The 24,523-nt window shown below is 44.3% G+C and overlaps 2 protein-coding genes across 2 annotated transcripts in view; both read left to right on the top strand.

Moving 5' to 3' along the window:
• Nucleotides 1–1,507, top strand: part of PPP1R42 (protein phosphatase 1 regulatory subunit 42) — a 48,323-nt gene extending 46,816 nt beyond the window's left edge. Inside the window, exon 8 of the mRNA XM_062189560.1 lies at nt 1,390–1,507. Within this exon, the coding sequence (XP_062045544.1) occupies nt 1,390–1,495 (106 nt within the window). The 3' untranslated portion in view covers nt 1,496–1,507. The remainder of the gene's footprint in view (nt 1–1,389) is intronic.
• A 1,374-nt stretch (nt 1,508–2,881) lies between these two features.
• TCF24 (transcription factor 24) lies at nt 2,882–14,698 on the top strand. Its single transcript, XM_062189561.1, has 3 exons — nt 2,882–3,091; nt 3,583–3,997; nt 12,327–14,698. The coding sequence occupies exons 2-3, from the start codon at nt 3,608–3,610 to the stop codon at nt 12,438–12,440; spliced, it is 504 nt and encodes a 167-aa protein (XP_062045545.1). The 5' UTR covers nt 2,882–3,091; nt 3,583–3,607; the 3' UTR covers nt 12,441–14,698.
• Nucleotides 14,699–24,523: the final 9,825 nt, after the last annotated feature.

A 24,523-nucleotide genomic window follows, 5' to 3' on the forward strand; every position in this document is an offset into this window, starting at 1 on the left:
CCAGCTCCCACGTGGGAGACCTGGAGGAAGCTCCTAGCTTCTGGCTTTGGATCAGCACAGCTCTGACCATTCTGGCCATCTGGGGAGTGAACCATTAGATGGAAGACCTCTGTCTCTCTGGTCTCTCTGTAACTTTGCCTTTCAAATAAATAAACAAATCTTAAAAAAAAAAAAAAAAAAAAAAAGAGTGCAAGCATTAAGGTCAATCTGCCTGGCCTGAATCCTGTTACTTACTACCTATGTGACCTTGGACAAGTTACCTGTAATCCTCTGAGCTTTATTTTAACTATAAAATGTAAAATCCTCATAGAGACTTTGTAAAGATTAAATGAGAAAATGCCTGTAAATCACTTAGCATATATAAAGCACTAAATAAGTGGCAGCTGTTACTAATTATAAAATGTTGAAGGCCGGCGCCGGGGCTCACTTGCCTAATCCTCCACCTGCAGCGCCAGTACCCCGGGTTCTAGTCCCAGGTTGGGGCGCAGGATTCTGTCCCAGTTGCTCCTCTTCCAGTCCAGCTCTCTGCATGTGGCCCTGGAAGGCAGTGGAGGATGGCCCAAGTGCTTGGGCCCTGCACCCACATGGGAGACCAGGAAAAATCACCTGGCTCCTGGCTTTGGATCAGCGCAGCGCGCCAGCCACAGCAAGCCGGCTGTAGTGGCCATTTGGGGGGTGAACCAATGGAAAAGGAAGACCTTCCTATTTGTCTCTCTCTCTCTCTCTAACTCTGCCTGTCAAAAAAATAAAAATAAAATGTTGAAAACCTTAAATTTTTTGTATTTTGGAATTGAAAGTACTGAGGGTTTTTATTTGTTTTGTCTTGTTTTAGGGATTAGCACTGCTCCCAATCATTATCAGAGCTAGGGACAGGCTCCTTGGCATGGCAGCAGACAGGGTGGGCAATGGGGGGGGGGGGCAGGTAGCTCAGTGGTTGGTCCTGTTCCATCAGTCCCTTCTTTCTCACCTGGCAGGCAACACAGCTGCCGACTCTCAGGCCACTGTGAGCAGTGAAGAGCCTCCTATGTGGGCCCACATCACCTCACAGTAACCGGAGACTCCAACAAGCTGGGCTAGGGAGAGGCCTGGGAAGTGCCAAGGGTGCAATATGTAAGAAGTCCCAGGTGCCTCACTTGCCTCAGCCCAGTCCTGGTTCACCTTCCCTCACTATTCTTATTTCCATACCTTTCCCAACTCATAGATTCTTCACGTTATTCCCTACCCCAAGAAGAAAATCTCTGTTTCTGCTCCCTTTAAAGTCGCAGAAGATTCACAGAGTCTGGGGACTAACCATGATCATTTGCTATTTACTGTATTCTGGATATATTTGCTATCTCTTTTGGATACTTTCATATTTAAATTAATATATTTTCCTCTTTATAAATACAGGAATCTCTCTTTGAAGGAGTCTGAAAACTTGTTAACAAACAGTGATGTACCTCATCCTCTCCATAACCCAAAAGTAAAAGAAAATTTATGCATGGAAAACAAGTAAATTCGACCTCGAGTGGCCTCATTTTTTAATATTTCGTAGGACTATGCAGCATCTCTTGAGTGTTTGTAGATTTATGGCATCTCATTACATAAGAAAAACCTGTAAGTTCTTATTTGATTTGCTTCTTTATAGAATCTGAAACATTGCTTTCCACGTGTGAATCCAAGGGTCTATTCACTTTATTACTCACCATATACAATCTACTGGGAAAATAAAAATGTGCTTTCTCCGCAGAAGTCATTTTTGAGTCAATGGGATTTGGCTGTGCTTCTTTAAAAAAGTGGTCATTAGGATTCCCTAACACACAGCACTTAATAGGTGGACGGGTACATCCAAAAAGTGCCACCATTACTGCCTACTGATGGTAATTCCAAATTAAAAAGCGATTGGAAAGTACGCAGTTTAAGCGACACTTTAAATATTGTTTCAACCCCAAAGAAGATAGAGAAGGCTCTGCTCTTAGAATTGCCAGCACTGTTTCAAGATTGCCCCTGCCACGCTTCTAGAAAGCCCAGCAGCGGCTGCAAGGCGGGCGACAGCCACGACGACTCCCAGGGATTCCAGGGCCAAACGCTTCCCGGGCACCGGCTCCGAATGCAGAAAGAGCTTTGGATCGGATCCTTCCCTGCACCACCTCAAGCCACGGTACCCGGTAGGGCCCACAGGTGCAAAGCCGGGAAAGAAATTTAAGTTCAGCTAAAACAAAAAGGCGGGGGCCCCGCGAGGATAACCGGGGCAGTCCGGTCAGGGTCCGCGGACCCGCGCGGGAGCGACACCAAGGTCCGTGAGCTCCGGACGGGCTGGGGCCTCCCTAACGAATGGGGACGGGGGCGCGTTGGCGGTCTTGAAGGAAGTGCCTCCAAAAACTGGACCCGGAGTCCTGAGGAGAGGGGGAATCCGCTGATCTAAGTAATGGATAAGGCGAGAAAGATTTACCTTGTGGTAGAATTAACGGCTAGCGCATCGATGTGCCACCTGACATTTTCTCACAGAAAATTAAGTCACGCTCAACCGAACGGCAGCGTTCCCGCCTCGGCTGGGCGTCGGGCGGGAAAGGGGTCTCGACTGAGACTCCGCCCGAGGCTAGGACGGCAGCAAGGAGAGCTGACTTCGCAAGGCCATGGCCACCGCCTGGAGCCCAGACCCCGGCTCCACCGGCAGTCACCCCCGGGGAGCTCCACGCGTCGCCTCGGCTTCCAGCCCCTGAAGAGCTGGTTCCGCCCGGGGCCCGCGGCCCGCGAGGCCGGCCCCGCCCCGCCGGCCCCGCCCCGCCCCGCCGGCCCCGCCCCGCCCCGCCGGCCGGTGTGATTAATGACTCTCCCGCCGCTGAGGGGCGGCTCCACTACGCGGCGGCCCGCCGCACGGCCCCTTCGGTGGGCGCGGACCCCCGCGCGACCTGTCGTCGTGGCTCGAGGCACAGGCCAGGCAGGAAGGCGCCCGTATAAAAGGTGCAGCCAGCGGCGACTGAGAGTGGCCGTGGACTTCGGCTGGACGAGGATGGAGTGACCGGCGCGGCCCTGGCCACGGCAGACCCGGCTCGACGCCATCGCCCGCTTGTGCAGGGGAACCAAGCTCCGTGCGGCCGGTCCAAGAAAGGTGAGGGTCCGGGCCTGACCCCTGCCGCGCGGCTCCCGGGCTCCAGCCAGCAGCGGGTGCCTTAGTCCTTGGTGAGGCCAGGGGTCCCCCACTCGTCGGGCAGAAGCCCCTCCAACTCCGGGTCAGAATGGCCCTGGGCACCCGCTTTGCTGCGGCGCTGTCGGAATAACACTGCCGAAGCGCAAACTAGTGCCGAACCGGCGCAGGGCGTCCGAGATCTGAATTCCCAGGTAGCGTGGCCCTCGTGTTTGCTTTCTCCATAAAAAGGTAAGGGTAGCCCCGCGCCCCCTCTTCGTCCCTCTAAGGAGCCCAGCCACTCTGGGATCCCACAACTCATCGGGGACGCCTGAAGTTGTAAAGCACGGCCCAGGCCAGATAAGTTGGTATGGGAGATCGCCCCAGAGCCACGTCGGGCCGCCGAGCGGGTGGGCGCCGGGAGACCAAAGGGTCTGCCAGCGCCCGGACTTCACCGTGCCTTCGCTCCTTTGCAGCGCGCACGCGGTGCTGGAAGCTGCCATGGAGCGCGGCCACCGGGCGGGCAGCCCGCTGAGCGCCGGTGCCGAACCCGCGGCCCCGGCCGCCTCCCCCCGCGACTCGAGCCCCGGGCGGACTGGGCTGGGGTCTGCGGGGCCCGGGGGCGGCGTGCGCTCCGGGGGCGGGCGACCCGCGGCGGCGAACGCAGCGCGGGAGCGCAGCCGCGTGCAGACCCTGCGGCACGCCTTCCTGGAGCTGCAGCGCACGCTGCCGTCGGTGCCGCCCGATACCAAGTTGTCCAAGCTGGACGTGCTGCTGCTGGCCACCACCTACATCGCGCACCTCACCCGCAGCCTGCAGGACGACGCCGACTCGCCCGCGGACCCCGGGCTGGGCGCCTTGCGCGGCGATGGCTACCTGCACCCGGTCAAGGTAGGCGGGCAGGACGCGGCACCGCGGGGATGGGGCCGGGGCCGGGAGCGGGACTTCTTGCCAGTGACTGTCTACGCCCGAGCAAATGCCGCTGAGCCCCCATCTCTCCCTCTGGTTGAGGAACAAAGCAGGAGAGCGATCCTGGCCGCTGATGGCAAAGTCCCCAATGCAGGAGGCTGCTCCTTGACTTCTCAGAGTGGGTAGGCGGTTGAACCTAAGGTGGATTGGGTAAGGAATCTCTCAGGCCCCTTGTAGGGTGCGTGCAGCCACAGGATTTGTGTGCCTCCCAGGGTGACACACGCGGGGGTTCAGTTGCTTGTCCTGATAATTTTTAGTATCTGAATTACATTTATGACTGAGTTTTCAATTTACCTAATTACATTTCCATTGTAGTCTTTGAGATATTTGCAAGGTTTCACGAATTAAATGAAGTGATAGAATTATCTAACCCTAAAGTAATCCTAGAAAAACACTTTTTATAAAAATTTTTGGTGAAATTGGTAAGAACAAATGAAGCCATTCTGCACTCCCATGAAGTTAAATTTGTCTGTTTAAGTAAAGGTTCGCTAGAGAGTACAGACTAGACGGCTACCAAGAACGTTAGAAAAAAAAAACTACAGCATGAGGTTTTTATGTAATTTTCATGTATTTGTGTGTATGTTGAGTGAACTGATTACATAATATATTCAAATTCTGTAAAGTACAAAATTAGTCAAAAGAATCCATTTTCCATAATTTCCTTACATATAAATTGGAATGGTCCTGGTTTTCATTTAATATGGAATTTATGGCTATGACTTATTACTTGTATTGCAGCATTAAATCTCCATATCCTCCTTCCCTCCTAAATTTGATTATTTTGAAACTTTGCATTTATCTGGCTTTCTGTTCAAAATATATTATCTTCTCTAAAAGATTTAGGTTTATGCTAAACTTAAATTTTCAAATATTTTGTTATACTGTTCTAACAGTTTCTGTCTCTCTTGTTCCCACACACACTCACAAATCTCTAGGGCTTAGCCTTAAGTTTATCAGTATTCAGTGAATTATGAAATAATTATTATTGAAATATGGTAAAGCACACCTCTACTAATAACAATTCTGTGCTGAGGCTTAAAAACACTTTGCAGATATAATCAAGCGTGATGATTGGCTGAAACCATTTTAAATATAAAAATGTGAAATATAATTTATTTGTAAGTATAATAGACCACATCCTTTTTATGAGCTTTATAACATAATTTCAGCTAAAAAGCTACTCATTATAATTTAGGGGTTTTATATTACAGTTTGCATTAGATTGCTATTCAAATCTGTCAGTAATGTTAGATATCTTTTGACTTGACATTTGCCATATTATTTAAAAAAAAGTTTAACATTGAGTAGATTGTAATACAAAAAGCATCTGTTAAATGCCAGCCTTGTTGGAGATATAATGCAGAAGGAGAAACATATTTTTCACCTTAGTTTTTTCCAATGCTTTTTTTGCATGAGTAATGTTAGAAGCATAATTTTCATGTAACAAAAGCATAACAATCATTTTTTGCACTTGATTCATGTGGCAAGTGTTTTTGTAGACAAAATAATCTTAAGAGAAATCAAATCTCATTTGTCTCTGAATCAATTATTTTGATTTTGAGACAATTCTGGAGGTACAAGATCAAGATCACTTCTTAAATGGTTGAGCCAAGCAACTTCTCTTGTTTTAAAATCAAACATTTGAGTTTCTACTATGGGCAAAGCACTGTTTTAACAGAGAATACAATCATGAATCAGACTCAGTCCCTGCCCAGATGAACATATTATAGATATGTAGACTAAGATATCAATAACAGTTTTGTAAGGGAGAATATTCTATTCGCCATAAAAGAGCTATAACCATGTAGAAGAAAGAGATTTTATATACATAATCAACACAGCTTGTTACATGATTTTACAAATACTACCAAAATGTTTAATTACTAAGTCTGTCTACTAATGCAAAAGCAATAAGAATTTTCTGAGTATTTGCATTTTTTATAAAGGCTCACTATAAATTATTTTAGCACTTAGCAAAAAGTCTCCCGAGTTTTTCTACAACACAGCCTAGTGTTACTAAGTCACCCTGATGATCAGAGATCTTTTAACAAGTATTTCAAGGCTACAAGACTATGATTTTGCATCATCTGTCCTTATCATCAGTATTGTTAGCACATTAGTAATGTTGGATATTTACATTAAGAGTATCTCAAATGAAACTGGAGGATTTAAGAGACTAGGGTCCTATAAAAATAGCCTGAGACCGCAGTTTTTATCCTGTACCAGTACAAGCGATTTCATCAGCACCAAGTGGTCCCACAGACCACTCCAAGATTACAGGAATGTATTTCAGACCTTTACCTTGTGAGAAAAGCAAAAATGACTATTGATTGCCACATTTCTTCAGAGTCATTGTCCATAATGTAGATGAGTGATTTTTTTTTTTTAAAGAAATACAGTTTTGTTATCTGAGGGTCATTTACACCAAAAATGCATTTTTAAGGGCTTGGTTTTCAGGTTCAGTTCTGGTTAACTGTTAAACTTAATGAAACTACATGGGGAAAGTGGAGTTCATGATTTTATTTATCACTACAGTGGTAAAACAAACCATTGAAAATGAAATGTAAATTAGCTGGCTTTTTCAGCATCAGCAACCTAACCAACATTTTATTTACATTTTGATTTCTGACTCTTGAAACTATTTGTCCACATTAAATTAGGTCAAAATCATGATAAGCCTTTTGTGAAAATGAAGTATGCAAAATTCTTTTTTTTTTCACTAAGACTTATTTATTGATTTGAAATCATAACAGAGAGGCAGAGGTAGAGAAAAGTCTTCCATCTGCTGGTTCACGCCCCAGATGGCAGCAATGGCCAGAGCTGTGCCGATCTGAAGCCAGGAGCCAGGAAGCTTCTCTGGGTCTCCCATGTGGATGCAGGGGCCTAAGTACTTGGGCCATCCTCTACTGCTTTCCCAAGCCATAGCAGAGAGCTGGATCAGAAGTGTAGCAGCCAGGACTTGAATCAGCACCCATATGGGATGCTGGCACAGCAGGTGGCTTTACCTACTATGCCACAGTGCCAGCCTCACACAAAATTCTTAAACAGGAGTAATTTTATTAAATATATGAAAAATGAGGCAAAAATTCACATATACATGTTTAGGTTTGCTTCATTAGTTATTTATATCCTAGCAAATATGTAAGGAATAGGCATCCTCATTTGTCTCCATGCTTGATTGAATGCTCTGGAGCAATTCTCAACACAGTGGGACCCAGGTAGCACATCTGAGAACCATCAGAGGAGCATTTGGTAGTATTTTATTTGTGTTCAAATATACTTAATTCACAAAATTCTCAAATTGCATTTGAAATATGAGCATGAAATATTTATGCTTATGAAAATGGAGCAGTAGTATAAAAGCTTGAGAAGTGCTGGTTTGTAATAGCACCAAAACTCCTGCACTGGAAATTGACTGTTCCACCCTACTCACAGTGTACATTAGTCGGCTCAAGCTGACATACATCACAGACTGCATGTCTTAAACAACAAAGATGTATTTACTCACAGTCTGAAAGCTGGAAAGTCCAAGCAAGGTACCAGCAGTGTTTCTTTCTTGTTACCTAATCTAACTCTAATTCCCTCCCAAAGCACCCATCTCCAAAACCCATCGCCAACAGAGTTAGGGCTTCAACATATGCATTTCGTGGGACACATTTAGTCTACAACACCACAGCACTGGGTTCTTTTTTTTTTTTTAAGATTTGTTTTATTTATTTGAAAGATAGAGTTACAGAGAGAGGTAGAACCACAGAGAGAGAGGTCTTCCATCTGCTGATTCACTCCCCAAATGACCGCAATGGCCAGAGCTGAGCTGATCCGAAGTCAGGAATCAGGAACTTCTTCCAGGTCTCCCACATGGGCACAGGGGCCCAAGGACTTGAGCCATCTTCCATTGCTTTCCCAGGCCACAGCAGAGAGCTGGATCAGAAGAGGAGCAGCTGGGACTAGAACTCGCATCCATATGGGATGCCGGCACCACAGGGCCAGGCTTTAACCCTCTGTGCCACAGCACCAGCCTGGGAACTGGGTGCTTTGAATACAGCAGGTCTTAAATCTGGTCCAACAATGCCAATTCTGACACACCAGAAGAACCTCAGGGCAGTTTCTAAAACTTTTACCAGTCAGCAGCAAGGATCCCAAGGATCACTGGGGACAGGGATATACCCAGATTGTTTAAGAATACACATGTTTGATTTTTTTAAAACCTAAAATTGATTTGTAAAACTAACTAGCTCAGTTTCCATCTCCACTCCAACTCTCTGCTAATGGCCTCGAAAAGCAGCGGAAGATGGCCCAAATGTTTGGGCCCAGGCCACCCACAGGGGAGAGCTGGATTAAACTCCTATCTCCTGGGTTTGGCCTGGGCCAATGCTGGCTGTTATGGCCATCTGGGGAAGACCTCTCTATGTTTCTTCTCTTTGTAACTCCAACTTTCAAAATAAATAAATCTTTTTTGGGAAAAAAAAAAAAAACACTATATGAAGGGGCCGGTGTTGTGGCATAGCAGATAAACTATCACCTATGTCATCAGCATTCCATATGGGCACTGGTTTGTGTTCCTGCTGCTCCACTTCCAATTCAGCTGTAGCAGTGAAAGATGAAGATGGCCCAAGTGTTTGGGCCCCATAGCACCCATGAAGCTCCCAACTCCTGGCTCCAGCCTGGCTGAGCCCTGGCTATTGAGGCCATTTGAGTAGTAAATCAGCAGATAGAAAGTATTTCTCTCTCTCTCCCTTTTTCGCTGTAAATTTGCCTTTCAAATAAGTAAATAAATATTTTAAAAAATCTAAAAAAAAAAAAAAAACTGTGTCAAACACAACATCCCATGTTACTTGTAGGAAACCATAAGAGTAGATCATTTTAAATTCCAAGTAAAACAAATTTTGTTTTTTATCTGTGTTTAAAGTATAATACAGAATATTGTGTGTCAGGATGGCCGAGCGGTCTAAGGTGCCAGACTCAAGTATAATACAGAATAATCTGAATGTAAGACTTTTAAATAATTTGAACAACATGGGAGCAAATTCACTTATCACATTTATAGACGCAATAATATGTTCCATTCATTGCCACAGAGAAAAAACTTTCCAGATAATATCACATGCCTACTTATTATTCTTAAGAATAATTTGCATTTGGAATCTCAATTTATGTGAAAATAACTGTGCTTAGAAGTACAATGAAGGGACCGGTACTGTGGCATTGTGGGTAAAGCCACCGCCGGCAGTGCCAACATCCCATATGGAGGCCGGTTTGAGTCCAGGCTACTCCACTTCCAGCTCTCTGCTGTGGCCTGGGAAGGTAGTGGAAGATGGCCCGAGTCCTTGGGTCCCTGCGCCCATGTGGGAGACCCTGAGGAAGCTCCTGAACCCTCGCTTGGGATTGATGCAGCTCCAGCCATTGCGGCCAGTTGGGGGGTGAACCAGCAGATGGAAGACTCTCTTTGTCTCTCTTTATCTGCATCTCCTTCTCTCTCTGTGTAACTCTGACTTTCAAATAAATGAATAAATCTTAAAAAAAAAAAAAAGAAAAGAAAAGAAATACAATGGGGACTTATGTTATTCCAGCTAAGATCTGACTTTACCTTACATTCTGTTACTTCTGGGAATGTCTTGGCCATCAGTATTTGTTTAGGACCCTCTGGGTAATTCTAATGTGCAGCTTGGACTGAGAACCCAGAGCACTTATCTCTTTGGTATCTTTAATAATTTTTCTTCTATTTGACCACTGAAGATCATCTACCAGACCTTTAAAAACATCCTGGAGCTGGCTTTCAGAAAGCAGTGGAAGATGGTCCAAGTCCCTGGGACCCTACTCCCATGTGAGAGACCCAGGTGGAGTTCCAGCTCCTGGTTTGTGCCTGGCTCAGCCCTGGCTGTTGCAGGCATTTGAAGAAATCAGCCAGTGAATGGAAGATCGCTCTCCATCTGTCTCCTTTAGTCTTTCAAATAAAATAAAATAAATCAACAAAAATAAAGACATCTCACAGTACAGTGTAATCTATACATGCTCACTGATGAAGATAGTAGCCTGCTGTCCACAGCAGTATATGCTCCCTGGAGAACGTGGGATGCATTTGCCAACCTTTGGGAGTTATATTTTTTAGTCTAAAGACTTACCTTTATATTTAAAAAAGATAGTGTTTCTCTGACTAGTATTCTAAAAAGCCTAAAACTAAACAGATTATAGAACCCCACAGCCTCCCAAAAAAGAATTCCGTTCTGATAGTACTACTCATATATTTTCTCATCATTATGCCTGTTTGATAATAAATTACAATTAAGAGATTGTCGGGCGGCGCCATGGCTTAACAGGCTAATCCTCTGCCTTGCGGCGCTGGCACACCGGGTTCTAGTCCCGGTTGGGGCGCCAGATTCTATCCCGGTTGCCCCTCTTCCAGGCCAGCTCTCTGCTATGGCCCGGGAAGGCAGTGGAGGATGGCCCAAGTCCTTGGGCCCTGCACCCACATGGGAGACCAGGAGCAGCGCCTGGCTCCTGGCTTTGGATCGGCACGATGCGCTGGCCACAGCGGCCATTGGAGGGTGAACCAACGGCAAAAAGGAAGACCTTTCTGTCTCTCTCTCTCACTATCCACTCTGCCTGTAAAAAAAAAAAGATTGTCCATCATAAAGCTGAATTGTAAAAAAATCATGATTGCTAATTCAAATGTGATAATTTCTAAAAGGTTAGAACTGTATGAAATGAATACATCAATACATTTAATTGGATGTTCTATCTATATAACATCATACATTCTAATATTTGCAATTTCACATATCACCTTTACTTAATGAAAATGTTATATGATTGAATTAGCAACTTTTTTTAAAAAAGAATTTATTTATTTGTTTGAGAGGTAGAATTACAAAGAGAGAGGGGGAGAGAGAGAAAGGTCTTCCATCCATGAGTTCACTCTCCATATGGTCGCAACAGCTGAAGCTGGGCTGACCTAAAGCCAGGAACCAGGAGCTTCCTCCAGGTCTCCCATGCAGGTGCAGGGGCCTAAGCATTTAGGCCATCTTCTACTGCTTTCCCAGGCAATTAGCAGAGAGCTGAATCAGAAGAGGAGCAGCCAGGACACAAACGGGCACCCATATGGGATGGCACCACCCTGAATTAGTTACTTTTCATTGTGGTTGTTTGACAAGTGTAGATACATACTACCTACCAGGTAAAACTTTTGAAAACATATTTAAAGCCAGAGATGTAGTTTCAGACTTCATTTTGTTTTAGGTTTCATTTGAAATTAAAACATGGGTAGAGGCCGGCGCCATGGCTCAACAGGCTAATCTCCGCCTTGTGGCGCCGGCACACCGGGTTCTAGTCCCGGTTGGGGCACCGATCCTGTCCCGGTTGCCCCTCTTCCAGGCCAGCTCTCTGCTGTGGCCAGGGAGTGCAGTGGAGGATGGCCCAAGTGCTTGGGCCCTGCACCCCATGGGAGACCAGGAGAAGCACCTGGCTCCTGCCATCGGAACAGCGCGGTGCACCGGCCGCAGCGCGCTACCGCGGCGGCCATTGGAGGGTGAACCAATGGCAAAAGGAAGACCTTTCTCTCTGTCTCTCTCTCACTGTCCACTTTGCCTGTCAAAAATAAAAATAATAATAATTAAAAAAAAAAAAAGAGAGGCCCTTTCTTTATCCGGCGCCGTGGCTTAACAGGCTAATCCTCCACCTTGCGGCGCTGGCACAACGGGTTCTAGTCCCGGTCAGGGCGCTGGATTCTATCCCGGTTGCCCCTCTTCCAGGCCAGCTCTCTGCTATGGCCCGGGAAGGCAGTGGAGGATGGCCCAAGTCCTTGGGCCCTGCACCCGCATGGGAGACCAGAAGTACCTGGCTCCTGGCTTCGGATCAGCGAGATGTGCCGGCCGCAGCGGCCATTGGAGGGTGAACCAACGGCAAAGGAAGACCTTTCTCTCTGTCTCTCTCTCTCTCTCACTATCCACTCTGCCTGTCAAAAAATAAAAATAAATAAATAAATAAAATAAAACATGGGTAGATATATTTTTCTTTACTTCTACTTTGTTCATTCTCTGATTTCTTACAGTTCTTGTTCATATGCACACATATTATTTTTACAGTCATAACAAAAGTCTGAGTTTAATTTTATTTTTAACATTACTAAACACTTTTCCATGTTCTCTTAGATTTCATAATTATAATTGTTACTAGCTATGTAATATTACATTTGCATTGGGGTACATGTCATAGGCACTAACTTTTGGATTTTTATTTAAATATTCTTTTTCAGAAATGGCCCATGCGATCAAGATTATACATTGGTGCTACTGGTCAGTTTCTGAAGAATTCTGTCTCTGGAGAAAAGGCAAATCATAGCAACTCTCCAACAGACTCCCAGCCTTAGGATCACCCCTGGTGGGGGTTGGTAAAAGAGCAGGCTGTTGTTTTTAAATATTATGGAATTCTATATTTATTACATCAAACATAACAAACACCATATCTGAAAGTTTACATTTGAACTTATATTTGAATGCTCAAATTTAACTCTCTTAGCCAAATGTGGAATGAAATCATTGGTCTCCTATAAAACACACATAGCATATCTAGTCATTGTGAGAGTCACTGCTATACAGTGCAAGAGAAACTATAAGAAAAAATAATACATGAAAACAAACAATTGTGTATATATATCCAAAGAATGCATACATTTTCTGTGATGTACTTATTACAAGCAGAAAAGCTAATATCTATCAGTACAGTAGTCTTCCTAGTTTCAAAAATAAAATCTGTTTGTAATATACCAGTTCCATTTTTGTGAAAACCAGTCTATACTTATAGTTGGTTTAAGAACTCATTTCAGTTGGGAGGTATGAATACTTTTATTCCAGTTAAGTTAAATATTTGTGAAAAGACTGATAAAGTAATATAAAGGTGCGGTAACTTCTATCACTACTTGTTTTTCCCTCTTAAAAAACTTTTTTGGAATATTAGAAATGGTGTGCTCCATAGGTTAGCACATGGCCACGTCCCTAGAGGTTCATTGAGTAATTTACTGTGTTTCCAAACTGTGGAAGACAAGAGGAATCCCTGCAGCTCAGTGTGAACGGGGGATACTGGTGCCACTGGCAGCAGGTTTCCTCAACCTCCTGCCAGTCATCCATATGCGCTCCACCCTCGTTCAGCTCCTGGGCAGAGTAACCCAGGCTCAGCTGCAGCCACCTAAAGAGAGTGGCAGGTTCAGGCCGGCAGAGCCTCCAGTGAGTCCCATTAACCCTCCTCCACAGCCGGTGCTGCACTTGGGCTCCTTCTCCCCTTGTTATGTGTTGTTCTTAATCTAGCCAAATGGCCAATATGAAATGGAAGAAATCCTGTCTGGTATGGGAGTTTTGGCACTGGTATGCACCTTAAGGGGTCTGAGGACACAGAAAGACCTTCCTGAAATAAATTCAAGCTAGAGCAGAATCTTTTCAATCTACCCCAATAGGAACCACAATCAAAGAAGGCCCTGTCAAAGAGGGACTCTCTCTTAGCACCAGCGGCCATCCAGTGCCTAGGGAGCAGACTGATTTTATCAGTGGTTTTGGTCTTCAGCAGGAACCTGGGAGTCAAAAGCTTGTTACTGGCTGGCTCCGCGGCTCACTAGGCTAATCCTCCACCTGCGGCGCTGGCACCCCGGGTTCTAGTCCTGGTTGGGGCGCCGGATTCTGTCCCGGTTGCTCCTCTTCCAGTCTAGCTCTCTGCTGTGGCCTGGGAGTGCAGTGGAGGATGGCCCAAGTGCTTGGGCCCTGCACCCCATGGGAGACCAGGAGGAAGCACCTGGCTCCTGGCTTCGGATCGGTGCAGCTGTCTGGCCATAGCGGCCACTTGGGGGGTGAACCAATGGAAAAAGGAAGACCTTTCTCTCTCTCTCTCTCTCTCTCTCTCTCTGTCTAATTCTGCCTGTCAAGAAATAAAAAATAAAAAAAGCCTTGTTTCTCAGAGGATACTTAAATCCCAAACAATGGAATATAATACACACCCAAGAAAAAAACATCAATCAAGTCTGTGGCTTTAGATTCCCCTTTATCTCCTTTTTTCACTGTTTCTTCTTAGTCTTTACTATTTCCCTTTCCAGCTGTGAAGTTCATTTATTTCTTCATAACCCATGGTTTTAAGGTTGCTCAATTCAATTCAAGATTATTTAATAGACAATGTATGTTAATGGACTTAGCTGAATTAATATAGCAATCGAATCACCATTTTATTTTCTTTTCACCTCAGTTTTCTTCCAGCTTTTGGCAATGAAATGAAGTAAAAGATCATTTGGAGACAAAAACTGTCATTCAGTTGATTTAGCTGAATATGACAATTGTTCAGTTCATATATGATAAATTGTTGTGTTATTATTTTAATGTGAATATATTCCTTATAATGTGACAAAAGCATGTCTTTGAAAAGAAAAGGTATATAATAAAAGCTTTCTACATATAAGTATGTAGCAAAATGTTTGTCCAAATATTTGTAAATAAAATTTACCCACTTATTAGACATTGAAAGGACTAAATGAAACAAAATTTCGGTTCAACAATTCACTGTAAGCTGTTGGCACAAGAAGGATTAAAAATTATCTTAAGGAATAAGGTAAAAATGTCTTTAATGCTGTATCAAACTGAACTGTAAACATTAGATTTGATAGCAAGAATTTTTAAAAAATTATTTTCTTGCTAATACTAATCCATTTGCTAGGATTTTTAAAGCATTTAATTGGGAGTAAAAAAGCTATGACTTGATGAATTATTAGACTTTTCTAAATGATTCTAGTTAACAGTAAAGCTTTCCCTTTGATGTATATACTTTTTGTTTCTTCTTGTCCAATTACAAATATTTTAATGCCAAAGAAATGTATTTCTTTCCTATATTTTCATAACATTTTTATTAAATTGCTAAATATTCTAACAGCTTCTAGTAGGTTGGAAAGTCTTGGAGGAGAAGTTGCATATTTTGGCCCAAAGTTTCAAAGGAGCATGCTGTTTTAATTAATGGTGCATGGAAAGGATAAAGTAAAGCAAAGTACTGATTTGAAAATTAATTTAGCCTGCTGAATTTCTGTCTCTTTGAATTTTTTTAAGATTTATTTATTTGAAAGGCAGAGCAATAGAGAGGCAGATATCTTCCATCTGCTGGTTCACTCTGCAGATGGCCATAGCAGCCAGGCCTGGGCCAGGCCTGGGCCAGGAGCAGGGACCATCATTCTGGTCTCCCACATGGGTGGCAGGAGCCCAAGTACTTGGACCATCTTCCACTGCCTTCCCAGGCTCATTTACAGGAAGCTGGATGGGAAGAGGAGTAACCAGGACTCAGGACTCTAACTGGCACTCTGATATGGGATGCTGATGTTGCAAACAGTGATTTAACCTGCTGTGCCACAATGCTGGCTGTATACTGGATATTTAACAAACACTGAAGGTACATTTGAAAATCTTTCTAGGCGATAAATACCTACTTGGTGTTAGCGTCTTCACCAAGCTGTTCATAATGGAGTATGTATTAGGACTGGGGAGGGAGATATATTTGGATTGTAGTGTTATCCCATAATCTGCAGGGGAAATTCTCAAAATTCTTTTTGTTCTCTCAGCTCTCCCAGTGATATAACACATTTAAAATTCCTTTGTAATAATAATTGTGGAGACTGTGGAAATGTCTTATTTTGGAGGCATAACCACTTATACACAGGCTTGAAAATTTTTTTGTTGTTTCTTTTTCTGATTATAAAAATAGCTATGCTGCAGTTTGTATGTCAATAAAGCCATATTGAAAACAATATATGTATATACTTGTTTTAAAAAACAAACTTAAGAAATGGAAGTGAAGTAAAAAGTAAACATCCAATATTGGAGGTTAGTGTTTAGGATGGAATAAGGCAGGGATGTCTCTTCCACATTTTACTGGTAATAAAAAACAAAGTGGTTTTGCATTTTGTAAGATTCTTTACCAGACTATTTCAATTTGTAAAGTTATAACCTAAACACTGCTTTCTGATCTATTCGTGAAGACTATTTAAACTTAGAAGAACCTGTGCAGAATAAAAATAAATACTGATTGACCTTACTGAAATTGACAATAATTATTTTAGTTGAAATTGCTTCTTAGTTAAATTATTCAATAATTTATCTTCCTCTCAAGGGGCCTCATTTTAATTCATGAAAGCAGCTAACTAGTTATGATCAATTAAAAGGAAAATATTCAGGCTCTAGCAAGTTCATTTGTGGGGGGGGGGGGTTGTGGAGGAAGCCATTTTATATATATTTTAATCTTTTCTTTAGGCCTCAGTATATCATGGTGCTTTTCTGAGGAAATAATCCAATACAACAAAACACCTCTGATAATGGCCAACATGTTTCACTTAGAAATTAACTCATTAGGGGCCAGCATTGTGGCACATCAGGTAAAGCCAGGGCCTATAACACCAGCATTCCACAGGGGCACCAGTTTGAATCCTGGCTGCTGCACTTCTGATCCAGCTCCCTTCTAATATGCCTGGGAAAGCATCGGAAGATGACCCAAGTGCTGCGGCCGGCGCATCGCGCTGATCCGAAGCCAGGAGCCAGGTGCTTCTCCTGGTCTCCCATGCAGGTGCAGGGCCCAAGGACTTGGGCCATCCTCCACTGCCTTCCCGGGCCATAGCAGGGAGCTGGCCTGGAAGAGGGGCAACCGGGATAGAATCCGGTGCCCCGACCGGGACTAGAACCCGGTGTCCGGCGCTGCAAGGCGGAGGATTAGCCTGTTAAGCCACGGCGCCGGCCGACTACTGCAAATTGTATCAAGCATGCATTTTACTTGAAAAGCTGTGAATTCTGACTCTTTCAGCATTGGCAGGTTTCATCTTAATCTGGTGACAAATTCATGGGTTTTGGAAATTTATCACTGGAGGATGTGATATCCACAGTTCCTCAAATGACTTATTGTAAGAAGTGTACTATTACTCTTTCTTCCAGGCACACACTTGATTTTTGAGTTATTTTTGTTACTATAAATACCATCCAAAAACTAAGATTCCAGATTACTAGGGAAAGGCTGTAAAATCATATATCTCAAAGAAAATAGATTTTTTGTTACAAAATGGTAGCTGGTGGTCTTATATGTGCCTGTTGTACTGAAAAACAAATGTCCCTTCAATCTTGTAGATTTGCTTTCTAAGTGTAGACTGTAGACTGCACAGATGGCACTGCAGTACAGTTGGGAATGAGGGATATTAATATTCTAGCCTAACTGCATAAACCTAGGAAGGATTTCCCTTCCTATGTTTACACAAGTCTTAGTCTTAACTCATAAGAGAAACCAGCTCCATAAAATATACCTCAATCACTCAAATGTTTTCATTATAAATTATAGCATAGCATTTAGCTGTCAGAAGCTTTTAAATTATAAACTAGAGAATAATCTTAACTAGTAAGCTTAAAGATTATGTCAATCATCATTTCCTGTGCATGTGAATGTGACTGAAGAAACATACATTCCTGCCCCTCAGGAACAAGAAGTATGTCCTCAGGATGAACTTTAACCACTCATTTCCATTTTTATGGCCATTAGAAACTGGGGAACATTTCAGGCAATGTAAGGTCTAAATAAAAATTATTTTAAACATTTTTATTTTAAAATAAGTTCTGAAATCATGTAATTTAAAAATTTTCTTATTAATTTACTAGTACTACTTCCTATTAGTTATTCTTCTGTTTTCTTTTTTAAAGATTTATTTATTTATTTGAAAGAGAGTTACAAAGAGGAGAGACAGAGATTTTCCATCTGCTGGCTCACTGTCCAAACAGCCATGACAGAGCCAGACCAAAGCCAGGAGCTAGGAGCTTCTTCTAGGTCTCCCATGTGGGTGCAGGGGCCCAAGCACTTGGGCCATCATCCAGTGCTTTTCACAGGCACATTACCTGGATCAGAAGTGGAGCAGCCAACATGGGAAGCAGTTCGCACAGCCAACTCATAGAATTACAATCACTTTATATAGCACTCTGACCTCAGAATCAGCCCTTAAGGCATTCTGGTTTGGCTGAAAAGCCCATGAGAGCATTTCAGGCATGGAAAGCCAAGACATTGTGGCAAAAAAATGTCCTACATGAAGGATCTCGATGGATGAGACTCTAGTGGAAAGACATGGTCATCAAAGAAGGAGGTACTTTTCTCTTAAGGGAGGAGAGAATTTCCACTTTGCTTATGGCCTTGTCTACTGATGGAGTTTGTGGATTCAAAAGGTTTCCATAGCCTAGGCAGCTCATGTCAAGAACCTCCGGTATACTGGTGCCATGGCTCATTAGGCTAATCCTCCACCTGTGGCGCTGGCACCCTGGGTTCTAGTCCCGGTTGGGGCACCAGATTCTGTCCCAGTTGCTCCTCTTCCAGTCCAGCTCTCTGCTGTGGCCCGGGCATGCAGTGGAGGATGGCCCAAGTGTTTGGGCCCTGCACCCGCATGTGAGACAAGGAGAAGCACCTGGCTCCTGGCTTCAGATCAGCACAGCGCAACGGCCACAACACACTGGCTGTAGCGGCCACTTTGGGGGTGAACCAATGGCAAAAGGAAGACCTTTCTCTCTGTCTCTCTCTCTCACTCCCTGTAACTCTGCCTTTCAAATAAATAATTTTAAAAAGTAAAGTAAAAGTAGGGGGCAGGCATTTGGCCTAGTGATTAATACTCCCGTTGGGACACCAATGTCCCATATTGGAGTAATTGAGTTGAATTCCTGGCTCTGGCTCCTGACTTCAGCTTCCTGTCAGTGCAGACTCTGGAAGACAGTGGTGATGGCTCAAGTAATTGGGTTCCTGCCACTCACACAGAAGACCCAGATTGAGTTCCTGCTCCTGGCTTCAGCCCATACCCAGTCCTGGCCACTGTGGGCATCTGGGGAGTGAATCAGCAGATGGGAGCAAGCTTTCTCTTTCTGCCTCTCAGATAATTTTCTGAAGCAGAATGTAATGGCGTAAACAGAAAAATCAAGGGAAAGACAAAAGGTAGGAAGTGAGCTGCTATTTTGGGATCCTCCTTTCAAAAGAGAAGACCAGGTCCACCAGTGTCCAATTAGGCTGTTGATGTGATTATATGATGAGGATATACAGTCGTAGGGATGACTTCAGGACCAGAGCAGAACAAGAATCTAAAGCTGCTAATGCTGGGCCATGCTCAGCCTGAGAGATCTAGAGTGTAGTCACCCCTGATATGAAGACCAGGCCCAGGCAATCCTATTCCTCCCCAGTCAGACAGTGTCTAGGGTAATGGCAGTAGTGGGAATGGCTTAACCCAAGACTGAGTTTGCTTAGGCAGTAACTGCTATTCTCTCCCCCTCTCCCGGCCAATGCAAGCTAGGTTTAGGAAGCAGGGAAGACAGAGGCAAGAAGGGGTGGAAGAAGAAATAGTTTCTAGAAAGAGACCTAGATGCCACTTCTTAATAGGGGATGAGTTAGACAATATTTATATAAGTTAGAACCCTTAGTAAATATGTAGCAGTTTACCAAGGAAGGAAGAGACTCATATGGAGACGTTCAAAAAGTTAGTGGAAGTGTGTATTATTAAAAACTGCATGGGTTTCTTTTTTTTAAGATTTATTTATTTATTTGAAAGAGTTACACACAGAGAGAAGGAGAGTCAGAGAGAGAGAAAGAGAGAGAGAGAGAGGTCTTCCATCCACTGGTTCACTCCCCATTTGGCCACAATGGCTGGAGCTGCAACGATCCAAAGCCAGGAGCCAGGAACTTCTTCCAGGTCTCCCATGTGGGTGCAGGGGCCCAAGCACTTGGGTCATCTCCTACTGCTTTCCCAGGGCAAAGCAGAGAGCTGGATTGAAAGTGGAGCAGCTGGGATTCAAACCAGTGCCCATATGGGATGCCGGCACTGCAGGTGGTGGCTTTACCCGCTATGCCACAGCGGCGGCCCCATTAAAAAAAAAAAAACAACTGCATGGGTTTCAAAATTGCTTTGCACCAAAATAAACATATCTTGTTTTAAAAGATTTATTTATTTATTTAAAAGGTAGAAATATGGCCGGCGCCGTAGCTTAACAGGCTAATCCTCCACCTTGCGGCGCCGGCACACCGGGTTCTAGTCCCGGTTGGGGCGCCAGATTCTATCCCGGTTGCCCCTCTTCCAGGCCAGCTCTCTGCTATGGCCTGGGAAGGCAGTGGAGGATGGCCCAAGTGCTTGGGCCCTGCACCCGCATGGGAGACCAGGAAAAGAACCTGGCTCCTGGCTTCGGACCAGCGCGATGCACCGGCCGCAGCGGCCATTGGAGGGTGAACCAACGGCAAAGGAAGACCTTTCTCTCTGTCTCTCTCTCTCACTATCCACTCTGCCTGTCAAAAATAAATAAATAAATAAATAAATAATAAAAGGCAGAAATACAGAGAGAAGAAGAGAGAGAGAGAGAGATGTCTCCCATCTCACTCCCCAAATGGCCACAAAGGCTGGGGCTGGACCAAGCTGAAGCCAGGAGCCAAGAGCTTCATCCAGGTCTCCCACATTGGGGCAGGGGCCCAAAAACTTGGTCCATCTTCTGTTTTCCCAAGCGCATTAGCAGGGAGCTGAATTGGAAGTGGAGCAGTTGGGAGTTGAACTGGCATCCATGTGGGATTCAGCACTGCAGACAGAGGCTTAACCTATGCTACAGCACTGACCCCTAAATGTATCTTTTAATTCCATTTGCCCATGAACACTTTGAAGTACTTTTGTATGTTTTTTAAAATAAAGATTTATTTATTTGAAAGTAGAGTTATACAGATAGAGGAAGACACACACACACACACACACACACAGGGCAAGAGAGAGATCTCCCATCCACTGGCTCACTCCCCAAATGGCCACAATGGCTGGGTCTGAGTCTGGCAGAAACCATGAGGCAGATTTCCCACATGAATGGCAGAAGCCCAAGGACTTGGGCCATCTTCTGCTGCTTTCCCAGGTGCATTAACAGGGAGCTGTATCAGAAGTGGAGCAGCCAGAACTCAGACAGTTGCTCATATATGATGTTGGCATCACAGGAGGTGACTGTGCTATAGTTTGAATTTTATTTGGCTCCTGAGCACATGCAGATGTTTAAACACCAGAACCACAAATTGGTGGTATTAAGAGGGTAGAAACTTAATCTTATTATGGTGTCTAGCAGGTGGGACCCAGTGGGAGATTCTTAGGTCACTGGGGCCATGCTCTTGGATAGTAGTTCCCATGAAAGAATTGCTATACAATCCTAAATTTGGGCCCATTCACCCTCTTGCCATTTGATCCTTCCTCTGCACTTTGCCATTCACAGCTGTCACAGAAGCCAAATGGGGCTGCCTTATCTTCCACTTGACTTCTAAAACTGTGCACTAAGTGAACCTTTATCTTTATAAAGTTAGTTGCCTCAGGTATCTCATTATGACAAAAAGCTGTCTAATACAGACAGCAATAGGAATGTCTGCCTTGGTTTAATAACTGAGATGAACCCCAGGAACTTGCGCTCTCTGCAAAGAAGTATGAAGCATACGAACACACAAGAAGTCAATTTTAGAAAAAAGTTTATTAGAGAGGAGAGATAAGAAACTCTCGTGAATATAGCCTGGAGAAACAGAGTTCCAGTGCTTTCTTGTGCTAGGAGTTCATAGATGTGAAACATCAAATATTTGTCACCGAACAAAGAAAACGCTCTTTGGGGGCCTGTCAGGGGAGCTGTTTATCTTCTCCTACTCCCAGGACTGGTCACAGACAACTCCAGCCACCTAGCTTTGTACGTGGCCTTGAATCCAGAGCTTGCTTTTTTCCCAACTAATCAACAAAATTCTTTATGTCTCTTTCTTTATCCTTATTTTTAAAAAAAAAAAATTTAAGATTTTATTTGAGAGAGAGAGTTATAGACAGTGAGAAGGAGAGACAGAGAGAAAGGTCTTCTGTCTGTTGGTTCACTCCCCAAATGGCTGCAACAGCCGAGCTGCGCTGATCCGAAGACAGGAGCCAGGAGTTTCTTCTGGGTCTCCCATGTGGGTGCAGGGGCCCAAGCACTTGGGCCATCTTCTGATGCTTTCCCAGGCCATAGTAGAGAGCTGGATTGGAAGAGCAGCCGGTACTAGAACCGGCGCCCATATGGGATGCCTACGCCGCAGGTGGAGGATTAACCTACTGCACCACCGCACCAGCCCTATGTCTCCTTCATTACCAAACTTTCATTTTAGCTCAGGCTGGTTTCCCAGCTATGTTAAGAAAATTTTCCACATTGCAGGAGGGGCCCTTTGTCCTCTCTGCCTTCCTACCATGCCCATTCTAACTGACTCCTTTCATTGGTACCTATCTCAGTCAAGAGACCCAAGAAGGCAAAAAGGAAAAATTATCTACTAGGTGAAGAAAAAAAGCAAAAGGACAAAAATGCTGCTTTTAAAGAAAGTTCATCAGAGAGGGGGTATATACTTCAAATGTATTATTTCATGTAACTATCACAAATATTCCAGGAGTAAGCACTACATGCTTCTCAATTTTCAAATCAAGGAGGGCCTGAGAGACACATTAAAGCATTTGGGTCTAAGAGTTGCCAGAAGCCTTGCATGGGAATGCAGAAGTGTTAGGGACTGGAGAGCCACTGGGAAGCAGAGGCAGAACACAGATTTCCAAAGAACATAAAGCTCCATAAATCAAACAGAGTGGGAATAGTTATTTGCAATTCGTATAACTTAATTGACCAAAGATTACTATCTAGTATAAAGAAATTCCATAAATTAAATGTTTAAAGTTTATTTTTATTTATTTCAAAGGCAGAAAGAGATCTTTCATTCACTGGTTGACTTCCCAGATGCTCTCAGCACCTGAGGCTGGCGCCGGAGCCCAGAACTCCATCTGAATCTCCCGTGTGGGTGGCAGGGACCCAACTACCTGAGCCGTCATCTGCTGCTTCCCAGGGTGCACGTGAGCAAAAGCTGGACGGGCAATGGAGGTGGGGCTCAGTATGGGATTTGAGTGCCCTCAGCGGCGGCTTAACCCGCTGCACCGCATTGCTCACCGTGCCATTAATTAATATTTAAAAATACAAATACCCTGGGAAGAAATTCGGCAGAGATCATTAAGCTGTGATTTATAGAAAATAAAACCCGAACAGTTTAAAACATGAAAAAAAATTAATGGATAAAACAAAAATAAGCAAATGTAAAATTATCTTTTCAACCTCTGGTAAATGCAAGTTTAAATAACAAGTGATACCATTTCACACGTATTCACCTTCTAGCCACAGATCCTGGGAGGAACAAGTCAGAAGAATGCCCGTTTCTAAAGCTGGAGTTGATCTGACTAAAGGTTGTTGTTCTTCCTGCCGTTTTCACAGCAGATTTTATACTAAACATGTTTTAGGAAGATTTGATCAGTGTACCAGATGGCCTGAAAAGGGGGAAACAAGAGGCAATGTTAGTAAAATGGCACAGTCCTACCTATGGCGCGATCTACTCCCTGACACCATCCTAGGCTCTAGCCCCTGCCGCCATTGCTGGAAGCCAGGTGGCCACATGGCCCAACCACCGGTGTCAGCCCCACCCCCATTCTAATGGGATTCGCTGCTCCTGCTTCCCTGCCTGTTCCCCGCCCCCGCTCCCCCCCCCCCCACAAAGTTTTAAAAGGACCTGTTCCTGAACATGTGGCTCCTCCCTCTCTCCCTCTTCCTCTCCATCTCCTGACCTCTGTCTCTCCGTCTCTCTTACACTCTCCTCCCTCTTTATCCTTCTTCACCCCTTCCCTCCAGTCTGTCGGGTTTCCCCCAATAAACTCTTTCCCTTGCTCCGGTGTTTGGTGTGTTTTGTGGTGGCCTTACAGGCAGGACAGCACGGATTGGAATATGTCACTTCTCTCCTTGTAAAGATGGCAGTCTTTTGCCAGGTTCTGGGTTTTATTAACTTTCTTATTCAGTCATTTCAACATTCGGCTATGGAGGAAGAGCAACCAACTTAGAGAAAGGATCAAGAACTTGCCCAAGATGGCGTTCTGACTTGAAGGGTTCATCATAAAGGAAAACATCAGCAGGACTTGGTCGCCGGGCTGGGTGTTTAAAGCTGAATTGGTGTCAACAACCAAGGAAAAGGAAAGGCTGGCGCAGATGAGAAAATGATACTTATTTGGAGAGCTACAAGATTTTTCTGTTTAGAGTGGCACAGTGGTAAAGTTGCTGCTTGTATGACCTTGGCATCCCACTCCGGAGTACCAGTTTGAGACCTGGCTGCTCCACTTCCAGTCTAGCTTCCTGCTAATGCACTTCAGAAGGCAAAAGATGATGGCCCAAGTATTTGAGTTTCAGACACTCATGTGGGAAACCCAGATGTATTTCCTGGTTCCTGGCTTAGGCTTGGTCCAGCCCTAACCATTGCAGGAATTTGGGGTGTGAACCAGCAGATGAAAGATCTGTTTCTGGATCTCTCCCTCTCTTGTCACTCTTTCAAATAAATACATAGATACATACATAAATCAATTTGTTATACTTGGGTTGGCTGTTGCAAAATAGAAGTCAG

Source organism: Lepus europaeus, chromosome 4, assembly GCF_033115175.1.
Source record: "Lepus europaeus isolate LE1 chromosome 4, mLepTim1.pri, whole genome shotgun sequence".
NCBI lineage: Eukaryota > Metazoa > Chordata > Mammalia > Lagomorpha > Leporidae > Lepus > Lepus europaeus.

Excerpts from the sequence above, each read along its gene's own strand:
- TCF24 (XM_062189561.1), top strand. The coding sequence starts at position 3,608 with ATGGAGCGCGGCCACCGGGCGGGCAGCCCGCTGAGCGCCGGTGCCGAA. Across the intron at positions 3,998-12,326 it reads GCTACCTGCACCCGGTCAAG|AAATGGCCCATGCGATCAAG; the intron begins GTAGGCGGGCAG and ends ATTCTTTTTCAG.